General features: G+C 38.5%; 1 protein-coding gene across 5 annotated transcripts in view; it reads left to right on the top strand.

The window, feature by feature from the left end:
• Positions 1-12,483, top strand: part of LOC140197836 (tyrosine-protein phosphatase non-receptor type 2-like) — a 93,528-nt gene extending 81,045 nt beyond the window's left edge. For 3 of the 5 annotated variants that reach the window (XM_072258351.1, XM_072258325.1, XM_072258361.1), the window contains 2 exons: positions 5,695-5,903; positions 7,902-12,126. In XM_072258351.1, the coding sequence (XP_072114452.1) occupies positions 5,695-5,903; positions 7,902-8,097 (405 nt within the window). In that variant the 3' untranslated portion in view covers positions 8,098-12,126. The other 2 variants (XM_072258342.1, XM_072258333.1) reach the window with 2 other exon arrangements.
• Positions 12,484-14,880: the final 2,397 nt, after the last annotated feature.

The following is a 14,880-nucleotide window of genomic DNA, read 5'->3' as shown; positions in this document are numbered from 1 at the left end:
TCCATCCTGCTTATTATTTCCTTAAACAATTCCTACAGATTTGTCAGACAAGATTTTCGCTTAAGGAAGCCATGCCAACTTCAGCCTGTTTTACCATGTGCCTCCAAGTACCCTGAAACTCTGTCTTGCACAGTGAAGACTGACGCAAAATACTTATACCATTTCTTTATCCTCCTTTTCTACCTCTCCAACATCATTTTCCAGTGGTCCAATTTCTACTCGTAGCTCTCTTTTACTCCTTGTTTACCTGAAAAAAACTTTTTGTATCCTCTTTTGATATTATTAGTTAGCGTACCTTCATATCTCATCTTTTCACTTCTGTTTTTTTAGTTGATGTCTAGGTTTTTAAAAGCTTCCCACCATTTTTTTGCTCTATTATATGCCCTCCTTTTTGCTTTTATATTGGCTGCAGAATCAAAAAGGGTAACAGATACATTACTCAAAGTGTTATGTCTCAATTCACGTAGTATAAGAAATAAGTGGATGATTGTGTTGCACTATTACAGATTGTCAGGTATGATGTTGTGGCCATCACTGAATCGTGGTTGAAGGATGGTTGTAGTTGGGAGCTGAATGTCCAAGTTTACACGTTGTATTGGAGGGACAGGAAAGTAGGCAGAGGGAGTGGCATGGCTCTGCTGTTAAAGAACAGCATCAAATCGGCGGAAGGGTGTGACATAGGATCAGAAGATGATGAATCCTTGTTAGGAATTGAAAGGGTAAAAGGACCCTGATGTGGACCACAGATTACAACAGGAAATAGAAGAGGTGTGTCAAAGGGGCAATGCTATGAAAGTCGTGGGAGATTTTAACACGGAAGTCAATTGAGAAAATCTGGTTGGAAATGGATCTCAAGAGAGTGAGTTTGTTGAATGCCTACGAGATGGTTTTTTAGAACAGTTTATCGTTGAGCCTACCAGGGGATCAGCTATACTGGGTTGGGTGTTATGTACAGACATCCCACCTCTCCCGGAAGGTCCGGGAGTCTCCCGCAAATTAATAGTGGCTCCCTGATGCCCGCAAATTATATACAATGTCCCAGAAATTGATTTTTTTTGAGAGCAAACGAGAGAGCGAGCGCAAGAGCGAGAAAGCGAACGTGAGTGAGAGCGACCACGAGCGAGAGCGAGAGAGTTCCAAAAAAAAAAGAGTGGCAGAGTGTTCCAAAAAAAGAAAATATAAAACGTACGTCACCCCAGACTACACTAAAGTGTACCCCTGCCGAATAAGGGTCAAAATAATGACAGTGTTGCTGGCTGCACAGTTTGCAACAGTGACTTTTCTATTGCCCATGGTGGGTTAAAATGTAAAAGACATGTTGAGGTGAGTTTAACAGGTGTCATTCATTCATTAGCATAGCTAACGTTATTTAAATAGCTGGCTGGCGGCTAAGGAGCTACTCTATTGCAAACATCCAGAACTCCCGGAAGTCTCCCGCTAATTGATGGTGCTACCTCCTTGAAATGAGTTTTTGCAGGGTGGGATGTCTGTTATGTAATGAACCGCAGGTGATTAGGGAGCTAAGGGTAAAGGAACCCTTAGAGGGCAGTGATCAAACAAAATAATACTGAGTTCAACTTGAAATTTGATAAGGAGAAAGTAAAGTCTGTTGTAGCAGTATTTCAGTGGAGTAAAGGAAATTACAGTCGTATGAGAGGAGTTGGCCAAAATAAATTGGAAGGAGATGCCGGCAGGGAGGACAGCAAAGCAACAATGATGTGAATCTCTGTGAAAAATAAGGAAGGTGCAAGATAGATGTATCCCAAAAACAAAGAAATATTCAAATGGAACGACAGTACAACCGTGGCTGACAAGGGAAGTCAAAGCTAATGTAAAAGCAAAAGAGAAGGGCATAAAACAAAACAAAATTAGCAGGAAGATAGAGGATTGTGAAGCTTTTAAAAACATACAGAGAGCAACTAAAAGAATCATTAGGAGGGAAAAGATGAAATATAAAAGCAAGCTCGCAAACAATGTTGAAGTGGATAGCAGAAGCTTTCAAGTATGTTTTAAAAAAAAAGAGATGAGAGTGGATATAGGCCCTCTAGAAAATGAGGCCAGAGAAGTAGTAATGGGGGACCAGGAGATGGCTAATGAACTAATTGAGTATTTTACATCAGTCTTCACTGTGGAAGACACTAGCAGTGTGCCAGATGTTGAAGGGTGTGAGGGAAGAGAAGTGAGTACAGTTACTATTACAAGGGACAAAGTGCTCGAAAAGCTGAAAGACCTAAGGATATATAGGTCACCCAGACCAGATGAACTGCACCCTAGGGCTCTGAAAAAGGTAGTAGTAGAGATTGCATTAGTAATGATCTTTCAAAACTCATTGAACTCTGGCATGGTGCCAGAGGACTAGAAAATTGAAAATGTCACTCCACTCTTTAAGAAAGGAGGAAGGCAGCAGAAAGGAAATTATAGACCAGTTAGCCTGAACTCAGTGGTTGGGAAGATATTGGAGTCAATTGTTAAGGATGAGGTTATGGAGTACTTGGTGACACAGGATACAACACTTGGCGGCACGGGAGGTCATTCCTGCCTGTGGCCATCGAACATGCAGTTCCTCCTGTGGAGGGTCGGACACCCTGAGCAAATGGACTGGTCCTGGACTTATTTTCCATCTGGCATAGTTTTGCATTTTGTTGTTTGATTGTTGGGGTTTTTTGTATTGCTATACTTACGCTCTATTCTTGGTTGGTGCGGCTGTAAGGAAACCAAATTTCCCTTGGGATTAATAAAATATATCTATCTATCTAGGACAAGGTCAGCATGGTTTCCTTAAGGGAAAATCTTGCCTGACAAGCCTGTTGGAATTCTTTGAGGAGATTACAAGTAGGAGGGATAAAGGGGATGCAGTGGATGTTGTTTATTTGGACTTTCAGAAGGCCTTTGATGAGGTGCTGCACATGAGGCTGCTTACCAAGTTAAGAACCCATGGTGTTACAGGAAAGTTACTGGCATGGTTAACACATTGGCTAATTGGTAGGAGGCAGCAAGTGGGAATAGGAAGGATCCTTTTCTGGTTGGCTGCCAGTGACTGGTGGTGTTCCGCAGGGTTCGGTGTTGGGACTGCGTTTTATGCTGTATACCAGTGACTTTGATAACGGAATACATGCCTTTGTTGCCAAGTTTCCTGATGATACGAAGATTGGTGAAGGGGCAGGTAGTGTTGAGGAAACAGGGAGGCGGCAGCAGGAGTTAGACAGATGAGAATGGGCAAGAGTGCAAATGAAATACAATGTTGGAAAATGTGTGGTCATGCACTTTGATTGTAGAAATAAATGTGCAGACTATTTTCTAAGTGGGGAGAAAATCCATAAGTCAAAGGTGCAAAGGAACTTGGGGGTCCTTGTGCAGAACATCCTAAAAGTTAACTTGGTGGTAGAGTCAGTGGTGTGGTGTTCGCATTCATTTCAAGTGGTCTAGAGTACAAGAGCAAGGATGTGTTGCTGAGGCTTTATAAGACACTGTTGAGGCCTCACCTTGAGTATTGTGCACAGTTTTGGGCTCCTCATCTAAAAAAGATTTTCTGGCATTGGAGAGGGTTGAGAGGAGTTTCACAAGGATGATTCTGGGAAAGAAAGGGTTATACGAGGAACATTTGATGGCTCTGGGCTTATACTTGCTGGAACTTAGGAGGATGAGGGGAGATCTCATTGAAACTTTTCAAATGTTGAAAGGCCTAGATAGAATAGATGTGGAAAGGATGTTTCCCATGGTGGGGGAGACTAGAACAAGAGGACACTGTCTCAGGATAGAGCGGTGTCCATTTAAAACAGAAATATAGAGAAATTTCTTTAAGCAGAGGGTGGTGAATTTCTGGAATTTGTTGCTACAGGCAGCTGTGGAGGCCAGGGTATTGGATATATTTAAAGTAAAGATTGATAGGTTCTTGATTGGACATAACATCAAAGGTTACAGGGAGAAGACCAGGGGAATGGGGCTGATGAGGGTAAAAAGAATGAGCCACAACTGAATAAAGGAGCAGACTTGATTGGCCAAATGCTCCCATGTCTTATGGTCTTTTTTGAAGTAGTGTTCTTGGGTTCATGTCCATTCAGAAATCTGATGGCAGAGGGGAAGGAGCTATTCCTGAAACGTGTGTGCCTTCAGATTCCTGTCACCTTGTTCCTGGGTGATGGGGTTACTTAATGATGGATGCAGCCTTTTGAAGGTTACAACTTCCTGCACCTTTTCCAATCCTGTACAGTGGCCCCTCTGTACCAAATTGTGATTCAATTTCTCCATGGTACATCTGTAGAAATTTGCACGAGATGTTGACACCCAGGAACTTGAAGCTGCTCACCCTTTCCATTGCTGATCCCTCGATGAGTACTGGTGTGTGTTCCCTTGACTTCCCCCTTCCCGAAGTCCACAGTCAATTCCTTGCTCCTACTGATGTTGAATGCAAGGTTGTTGTTTTGACAACAGTCAACCAGCTGATCTGTCTCACTCCTGTACACCTCTTCATAACCATCTGAAACTCTGACAATAGTATTTCAGCTAATTCATAATGGCATTTGAACTGTGCTTAGCCACACAGAAATGGGTTTACAGGGAGTGGAACAGAGGGCTAAGCACACATCCTTGAGGTGTGCCAGTGTTGATTATCAGTGAGGAGGAGATGTTATTTCTAATTTGCTCTGGCAGGGTTTGCAGGCTTTTACTTCTTACAAGGTAAACTCTTAACATCAAAAGGTGGTCTGTGGTGCTTCACTCTCAGATAGCTCAACGTCTTTTATCAGAATTCCAGATGGTGAGGAGGAGGTGTACAGAAGTGAGATCAATCATCTGGTTGAGTGCTGTCACAACAGTAATCTTCCACTCATCGTAAGGTCAAGGAATTGATTGTAGATTCAGAAAGGGGAAGTCAAAGGAACACACACCAGTCCTCATTGAGGGATCAACAGTAGGAACAGTGAACAATTTTAAGTTCCTGGGTGTCAGGATCTCTGAAGATCTATCTTGGCCCAACATATTGGTGCAATTACAAAGAAAGTATGACAGTGGCTATATTTCATTAAGAGTCTGAGGATATTTAGTATGTCACCAAAGACTTTTGCCAATTTCTACAGATATACTGTGGAGAACATTGTAGCTGGTTGCATCGCCGCCTGGTATGGAGGGGCCATTGTTCAGGATTGAAAAAGTTGCAAACTCAGCTGAGTTCCGTCATGGGCACTAGCCTCACTAGTACCAAGGATATCTTCAAAAGGTGATGTATTCAAAAGGTGGCATGCATCATCAAGAATCCCTATCACCCAGGACGTGCCCTCTTCTCATTGCTACCATCAGGGAGAAGGTATAGGAGCCTGAAGACACACACTCAACGTTTAAGAAACAGCTCTTCCCCAACCCCCACCATCAAATTTCTGAATGGACAATGAACCCATGTACACTACCTACTTTTTGTGCTTTTTTGCACTAATTTAAATTATGTATAAAAATGTATGCATTTCTTAATGTAATTCAGTTTTGTTTTGCAATGTATTCCACTGTACTGTTGCCAGTAATATTAAACCTCATTCTAATTCTGAAATACTTGCTGTTGTCTAACTGGGTGAGGGATTGTCAAAACCTTTGTAAGATGAAAAGGTTTTTTTAAGATTTGCTTCTTTACTTTGAGGCTTAGCAAGTTGTTTTTGTGCTCATCTTATTGAACAAACAATGATTTTTTTTTTTGCCTGTTAACAGAAAAGATGGAAAGAGCTTTCCAATGAAGACCAGGAGCCGATACCAGGCAATGCTTCTCCACCACCCCAGCCTCCAAAACGAGCCCTTCCACGGCATAATGAGAATAAGGCGCCTCATTTGTCAGTAGGCGAAGCAACTGATGCAGCAAACAACATTTCCGCAGAAGAAAATTCTGTACAAGAAAAAGAGATCAAAGCAAAGTATGTGAAGTGAGTCTGTTTTAAAAAAAAAAAATTAAATGTCACCCTGTTCTTTCTCTACCTGTTTTGTATCTCAGGCTCTGAACTTCTGAACTCCTTTATGGCTTGAGAGGTTTTGTGTGTGGTTCTTGTGCTGGCCCTTGTTTCAATTAACTGTTTTCATAGAACATAGAACAGTACAGCACAGTACAGGCCCTTCGGCCCACAATGTTGTGCCGACCTTTAAACCCTGCCTCCCACATAACACCCCCACCTTAAATTCCTCCATATACCTGTCTAGTAGTCTCTTAAATTTCACTAGTGTATCTGCCTCCACCACTGACTCAGGCAGTGCATTCCACGCACCAACCACTCTCTGAGTAAAAAACCTTCCTCTAATATCCCCCTTGAACTTCCCACCCCTTACCTTAAAGCCATGTCCTCTTGTATTGAGCAGTGGTGCCCTGGGGAAGAGGTGCTGGCTATCCACTCCATCTATTCCTGTTAATATCTTGTACTCCTCTATCATGTCTCCTCTCATCCTCCTTCTCTCCAGAGAGTAAAGCCCTAGCTCCCTTAATCTCTGATCATAATGCATACTCTCTAAACCAGGCAGCATCCTGGTAAATCTCCTCTGTACCCTTTCCTATGCTTCCACATCCTTCCTATAGTGAGGTGACCAGAACTGGACACAGTACTCCAAGTGTGGCCTAACCAGAGTTTTATAGAGCTGCATCATGACTCTTAAACTCTATCCCTTGACTTATGAAAGCTAACACTCCATAAACTTTCTTAACTACCCTATCTACCTGTGAGGCAACTTTCAGGGATCTATGGACATGTACCCCCAGATCCTTCTGCTCCTCCGCACTTCCAAGTATCCTGCTATTCTATGTCTTGTAGCTTCCCATCTTACACAGATATGATTGACAGTATAACCTGGGAAATTATAATTTGGACCTGATCCTCTTTTTGTAACTTTACAGATTAATGCAAGTAATACCTAATTTCTTTCTTAGAATCCATCTTTCCGATCAAGTGCAGGTTTATTTTTTTGCTTGGGAAAGTGAGGTATTCTATAACATCAAAAGAGTATTTTTAATTTCCACTGTTTAATGCATGGAAAATGGAAACACTGTTTACTATGCTGGCTTGACCATTTTTATTTCATTGAAATGCAGCTTTTGAAGAAATAGTGCTATAGACCTTTTGTGTTTACTGTGCTGTTACTTGTATATTCAATCAATGTCAACTTTCCTCATTTAGGAATTAATGAGGTTTAAAATTAAAACTTAGAGTAAGGGAGGCTACTGACTGATGGAAATCAATTTTCACAAGTTTTTAGAAAAAGTATGTTTGCAAGTGAATTTTAAATTCTTCCCTCAAACCACTAGAATTATGTTTGTTATTGTCCTATCAATAAATGAAACTGTTCTGGAATGACTAATCATATCTACATGAAGAAGACCTGATAACTGATTTTTAAAAAGATTTTGTGGGGGAATATGCTTCTAAAGGATTAATCAATTTATCAATTATATGATTTGTCATTGAAACACAGCTTTGCTGCATTAGAACGAACTTTGTACCTGTTTTTTATGTTTCTTTCCTATCAGATGTATCATCTTTGGGTTTCCTGGAACTCCACAGATATTGCTCTGAGTTGGTAACTAGGAAATGTATGATTAGCCTTGGGTATTGAGACTTTGGTATGCACCATATTGCAGTTGCAGAGTAGCAGGCTGCCTTTTCAGTGTTCCAACTTGACCATGATCAGGGAGTTGGTCATAAAATTGTTGCAACAAAGGAAGCTCATTGAGTCTTTTTGTGGAGCAATCAAATTGGTACCAGTCACATGCTTTTTATAGAACTGCAAATGAATGTCTCTTGTGCTTATCATGGGTGTCTGTGTCACTGTAAGTCTGCGGCTGTATATTGTACCCTTTGTTTTGTGTATTAAAAAACTGCATTCAACTTTTTTCTTAAACTCTATATGTGATCACTATCACTTTCTTGTTTGCTTTCCAGTAATATTCGTAAACGACATCGTGAGGATAGGATAGCGAGTACAGCGCAGAAAGTACAGCGAATGAAACAGAAGCTTAATGAAACTGAGGTGAAACGAAAAAGGTGGTTATATTGGAAACCTATTCTCATTAACATTGCTGCAGTTACTACTGTTGCAATTGGAGCTATTGTTTGCTGCTCTATGTATTTTCAGTGATCAATTTGTAACTTCATTTAATGGCACATGGTAGCATATTGCATCTGAGATTTCAGATGCTGAGGAATGATATCTCCCCTGCACAAGAACTTTGTTTTTCAGGATTGACAGAGAAAAATGCAGTAGGGTGGAGCTGTTTGGTTTTACTCAAAATTTGCAATATAGAATCTCAGGTTCTTGTACTGTCAGATGTTTGAATAAACAAAACCACCAGACACAAAAATTCTGTTGTAAATAAATTATCAGATCTGTACTACAATAAACATTTGGTTAAAAGTTGTGCTTCCATTAAAAGCAGTTTTTCTCCTTTTCTTGAGATGTCCAAAAGGATGTTTATATTTTATTCTGTTTCACCTAGTAGCCTGGGCATCATGAAAAGCACATTTATTTTGGTAGGAAGATTTAATTATCCATGTCCATAAATATTAAACCAGCAAGGAATGGAAGCCAACCTCTTTGCATGTCTTGGGTTCTACTTTACTGGTTTAGCCAACTGATGTCCTGCATTTTTACATTTTTCCCCCCTTTTTTTTCTTAGCAGAATTACAGCACATTTAAAACATATTTGCTTGGATTAAAAAGGTCACTTAAAAAGTTAATTATTTTAGGTTAAATATTTTTTCCATTTTGTTGTTTACTGGCCTGTATATAGAGTTCAGTTATTTTTTTGGCAGAGAGATTTGGAAGCCTTTTCAAAATACAGTTTTAAGCAGTCTGAGTGTTGTTATCATTGTGAATGTCTAAAATACTAGTTAATTCCTTAACCCATAGAGGTTTCCAAAAAAAAAAACCAGTGCCATTCTTATTTTCTATCACCAGAATTTTCATTTTCATAGTCCTATGATGTATATTTCTGAAATTTTACCTTAAAATTTTCGGTTCAATTTCTTGCATAGTTTACCGGGATATCTTTAAGGATAAATCATGCCTTTAATACACCAAAGTACTCATTCCATGTGTACAGATTGATATATAAATGCTGGTAAGACATCCAAAGTTGCTTCTGTGGGTTAAAGAGTTGAGAAGTGTTTCTAGTTAGTGCTGGTTAATGATGTGATTATCCTGAAATGAAACAATTATTCTTGTGTTTTGGGCAGGAAGGAGTAACTTGTTGAAAATAGCATCAGATGACACTTAAAATTTGTTACAGCTTTACATTCCAGAAAGACCAGCTAAATAAAATCTGCTTTTAATTAGTATCTTATTGTACATCTTTGTTGGAGATGATGCATCATACTATAAGATAAAGATTCTTGTAAGCTATGTCAGAATCTAAAGATGTAAATTATGTCCAATCTGCAGTGTACTGTTATATTATTGAATCACTGCCACTTGATATGATTAGTGAGCTTTGTAAATAGATCATAGTGATGGAAATCAGGTATTGCATATTACAATTTATTATTTATTAATGTGTCCTTGCATTTCAGAATACTTATGCATGCCTTCAAATGAGAAAATTCTGATCCTTGATCCAGTTTTCTCTCCAAACCTAAGGCGGGATGGGGGTGCACTAATGGTAGGGAAGAGGATCTATGCCTCAAATAATACACTGATGCTGAAAATAGCTTGGATCAAAGTTATAAGCAGGGTATATTGCATTAAGAATATCCTGCACTGTTCTCTGCATTGAAGCCAAGTATTTTACACCTCCATTTCATGAATGTGACAGGAGATATATTATTGGGCAATACTTGATTTTCATGTATTCGGTAATCAATCATTTCTTTCTTGTTCATGACTCGGGATAAAATCTCTTTAACAGAGCTTGAGGCTGATGTACTTTATATCAGACATGTGATTGCAAGTTTATTACTTAATCAGCCAGTGGCTAGAATTCTTAGAAACTTGCACTTGGCACTTACCCTGTTGGTTTGACCCTAGAGTTCTTATCTACAATAAAAGCAAAGTTACTGGGAATAACATTAGTGATGTGTATTTGATGTGAAATGTCACAGTTCATTTCTTTAGTTAGGTATGTTCCCAGCTCTTAAAGTTTGGAAGACTTGCTTCCCTAACTTAAACTCATTCTGTTTAAAAAGAAATTAGAGCCTAGTAGTTACCGGGATGATCATGAGAAGGCCAGTATTAGAAAATTTAAATTAAAATGTAAGCTTGGGATACAGTATTTTTAACTCTGAAGATGACTGTTGGGGAAGTTCCAGATATATATTGTAGGTTAAATAGAGCACAATTTGGGTATGTGGCCTGAAAAGAAAATGAAATGACACAGTAGTTCAAGCTGGCCCGAAGTAAATCGGGCATATTGCCTGAATGTAATGAGGTATAGTGGAAAAACTTGCCATAAATGCTATCCATACAGATCAATTCCCTTACAACAGTGCTTTTGGGTAGTACAAGGTAAAGCAATGATGCAGAATAAAGTGTTACAGTTACAAAGTGCAGTTCAGGTAGACAAAAAGGTCCAGGGTCATAATGAGGTGAATTTTGGAGTCAATAATCCATCTTATTGTATTAGGGGACCATTCAGGAAATATCCAACAGGAGCCTTTAAAATCTTTAAAGATATTAAGAAATGTAATTATCAGTTACCATGAAGGGGACAAATGGACATTGTTTATTAGTTGATATGTTGAATTAATATACTGAATTGTTAGATTGACCAACTAAAAAAGGCATAATTTGCATGTTGAGGTAAGCTTTTTCCACTATAATTTACACACATATTTTCATCAAAACTGCCAGTTTATATTGTTCAACATTAATCAATTAAAATATGATCCACAATAATATGTCATACTAGTGGACAGGAGGTTTGTCAAACATAATTTTAAAATGCAGACTTTGATTCCAGTTTGCAACAATATAAGATTGAATTCAAATCTGTATAGAACTATGTTTCTTCTCATAAATCCATGTAATAAAACACCACTTGAAAAGCAAAATACTTCTCTTCAACTGCAAGTCCAACCTGAGGAAAGATGAAGAAAATTAAAACTTTTAAATCACATTTAAGTGAAGGGCGCAGCTTTTAATTTTAAGTATGATCATGTTCCTAATGTATTTTGGAATTACACTTACTAAATAATTTAAATTAAAAGCTTAGATTTCTTGCGCAACATTTGAATTAATTCATATCCCCTTTAGAAATCATTTTGCATACCTTGGACATGAGAACTTTAAACACCTTTGATATGGTTAATGCCAGGAATGTTCTCATGCAAAAAGTTATCCTCATCTAATGCCTAAAGCTCATCGGGGCATTACAGGTGCGTTTAACAAACCTTTGGAAACTCCGATGGACAAGACTTTTTGGAAAGATAGGCTTCGTGGGCTTTCTTATCCCTTCCTGTCTTTTGATTCAAGGGATCTTGTTCTGGCTTGTGTCAAGTCACTGTGTTGGCTTAATTAACTGACTTAGTCAATATCTGTGCTTAAATATATCCCCTTAATGGTGTATAAGAATGGGAACTGGCAGAAAATAGATTAATGCAAATATTCTGGATTGACTTCACTGTGAAACAAAATAACTGAATATCTTCAGGTGCACTAATTTACTGTTTCTCCCAAATCTATTATTTAAGCATAATTAATAAGATGTACACTATTACAAAAGATGATTAAAATTATTTGAAAATTGTAGTTTATCTCTTTTATTAAACCATTCCTTTACATCAGGATCCTTATTTGTATTCATCTCATTGCATTGTGACCCTGTGATGAAAGGGAATGCTGATTATGAGACTCCCGCAGTCTGACTAACTCAACTGATGGCAACATAATTGAATAAAGCACTTAGCATGAATTGGGAATAAATTCGAGCTGCTACAAATTGTGAACCATATGCTAACAATTAATACAACTGTTCTTCCAAGCTATCTAGATGTCAAGTTACATAATTCTACTCAGAGATCATCTGAAAGAATTTGAAATCAATAACTTGTTATCCAGAGACCAGGATTTTTTTCCCATTGGTTTCTTAACTGCAGTGCCTGTGAAGTACTTATTAATGTGTCGATAAAGTGGAACTGTTGCATTGAGTAAATGTTTTATGTTCTGTATTGTATGTCATAGGCTAAAGACTGTCTGACTGCTAACTCCACACAACAGATGCCACATTCTGCACCTATTTTTATCAACCGTGGAAAATAAGAAAAATACCGCTCAAGGATAGTGAGGTCTGCTGTGCAGGAGACCTCACATGTAACTGTTTACAGCGTAAACTACTAGATGCAGGAGACAAAACACAAACCTGACCCCACGAGACTTCTGCAGAGGGTGGACTTCATGTATTATCACATGTTTTATAATGCTTATAGTCTGCGCCTTGCAAAAAAAAAGTTTTAAAAAAGCTTTGTACTTTAGTCATTTCACTGTGTTGTATTTTTATACCTTTTGATCTGCATTAAATGTTCTGAAAGAAAATAAATGTGGCTGGTTTTTTTTGGAAACTTAAGGTTGATTCATAATTAATATGTTTTATCTCAAGCTACCTTTTAATCATTTTAATAGTAAGAGTACCTAAGTACATAAATCAGTTTTATTTTCCTGCAGTTAGTTTCCCCTATGAAGCCAATTGTATATAGAAATTTTTAAATCATATTGGTAATTGCTTGAATTGTTATCTTTGTTGTCAGTGCTCCCCCAAAGACATTAGGTGGCATAGTACTGGCGACCTGGGTTCAGTTCCTGCCGCAGCCTGTAAGGAAATTGTACATGCTCTCATGGGTTTCCTACCACAGTCCAAAGATGTACTGGTTGATAGGTAAATTGGTCATTCTAAATTGTTCTGTGATTAGGCTAGCACTAAATGGGGTAATTGTTGGCCAGTGTGGCTCGAAGGGCTGGAAGGGCCTATTCCATTCTGTCTCTCAATAATGAATAAATATTTTCTAGAGCAATAATGGGCCCACTATGAGAGTAAAGGGTGATTTGGATGTGTACACTATGAAAGTAAAGGGTGATTTGGATGCGATGAGAATGCTGAAAATCGACAGGCTTGGAGTTGTAGTTGGTAAGTTCCCAAATGAATCCATGAATTAGAGTTGTAAAGCAGAAAAATGGACCCTTTATTCAACTGTGATTGCCAATATTAAACCTGAAACAGTGGAGGGGGTAGCTGGTCCAATAGCAGAAATTAAAGCAGACTACTCTATCCTAATGTGTTTTCAAGCAATCTTTCCATCACATTCTTAAATTGAGTGGAAACGATGGTGGGGAGGCTTTGTGATTGTGAGCCATCTGTTGTAGAATACCTAGTCTCTATATAGGTTCCTTGATAGAATTGGAGTTTGTAGGGTTTATAACCACTATAGTAGTCTGAATATCATGGCAATAAACTTCATCTTTGCTGTTCCCTATTACCACCACCTCTACAGCCATGTAGTCTAGAATACAAAAAGTAATTGGGGAAACACACCAAAATTCGTGGCTACCTATTACATACAATCAAGATCCCTCCTGGTGATTATAAATGCATTATGGAAAAATACATCTCTGAACTGGTGAAGGTGCTGGAACGCTTGCAATGATTAGTTTTGTTTGTCTCATACATCAAATCATCCAGTGCAATGTCATTTTTGGAATAATGATTAACACATCCACAAGGATGGCTGGGACCATGCTTCCTGTGCCAACATAGCATGCCTACACTTTACTAACCCTAACCTGCACAGTTTGTCTTTGGAATGTAGGAGCAAACTAGAGCACCCATGTGGTCATGAGAATGGACAAACTTCTTGGACAGCTAAATAGGAGTTGAACCTGGATTACTTGTACTCCTAATTATTAGAAGACTTGATCAGCTCTTGGCAATATCTTTTGATGCATTTTTGTATTTATTTCTTTTTTCCAGCATTTGCAATTCCTTGATTTTCATTTGTGGAAGGGATAAGTCCAGTACTGAATTTTCCATTTGACTCCCATTTCTACAGTTCATTCTTTTTGTATTGTTATGTGCAATCGTGAACAGTAGCCAGATCAGAAATGCTGATAGGCCAATCAGATGGTTCACTGCTGCTCAGCGATAGTTCCAGACTTCATGCTGGAATCTGTTACCCTGAGTTCTCTTATATTACATTATATCTACCTGGATTAAGGTTTAATTGGATTTTGTACAATGCATACTGAGTTTTGAAAGCAAGATTATTGGTGAGTCCTGTTCTTTGATGTTAAACAATCAATATCACTGACTTGTCACAAAATTTGTAGTGCAAAAATTCTATAACTTACAATGAGATCTATATAATTAAATAATTAGTGCAAAAAGAGTAAAAATAGTGAGGTTCATGGGTTTGTGTATTGTTCGTTCAGAAATCTGATGGCAGAGGGGAAGAAGCTGTGCTTCATTGAGTGTATCTTCAGGCTCCTGTGTCTCCTCTCTGATGGTAGTAATAAGAAGAGAACATGTCCTGCAGTCTGTAGAAATTTATCAAGAGTCCTTGGTGACATGCCAAAACTTCCAATGAAAAATAACTTGATATGCCTTGTTCATAATTGCATTAATATGTTAGACCCAGAATAGATCTTCAGAGATATTGATACCCAGGAACTTGAAACTGCTCATCTTTTCTGAAATCTACAATCAGTTCTTGGTTTTACTGATGGTGAGTGCAAGGTGGTTGTTGCGACACCACTCAACTAGCAGATCTATCTCGCAACTGTATGTTTCGTCGTCACCATCTGCTAACAACAGTTGTGTGTACCATCAGTAAATTCATAGATAATGTTTGAGCTGTGCCTAGCCACAAAGGCATGGGTGTAGAGAAAGTAGAGCAGTGGGCTAAGCACACATCTATGAGGTGCGCTCGTGTTGATTATCAG

The sequence above is a fragment of the Mobula birostris genome, chromosome 1 (genome assembly GCF_030028105.1).
Source record: "Mobula birostris isolate sMobBir1 chromosome 1, sMobBir1.hap1, whole genome shotgun sequence".
Taxonomy (NCBI): domain Eukaryota; kingdom Metazoa; phylum Chordata; class Chondrichthyes; order Myliobatiformes; family Myliobatidae; genus Mobula; species Mobula birostris.
This window is presented reverse-complemented; position numbering and strand designations above follow the sequence as displayed.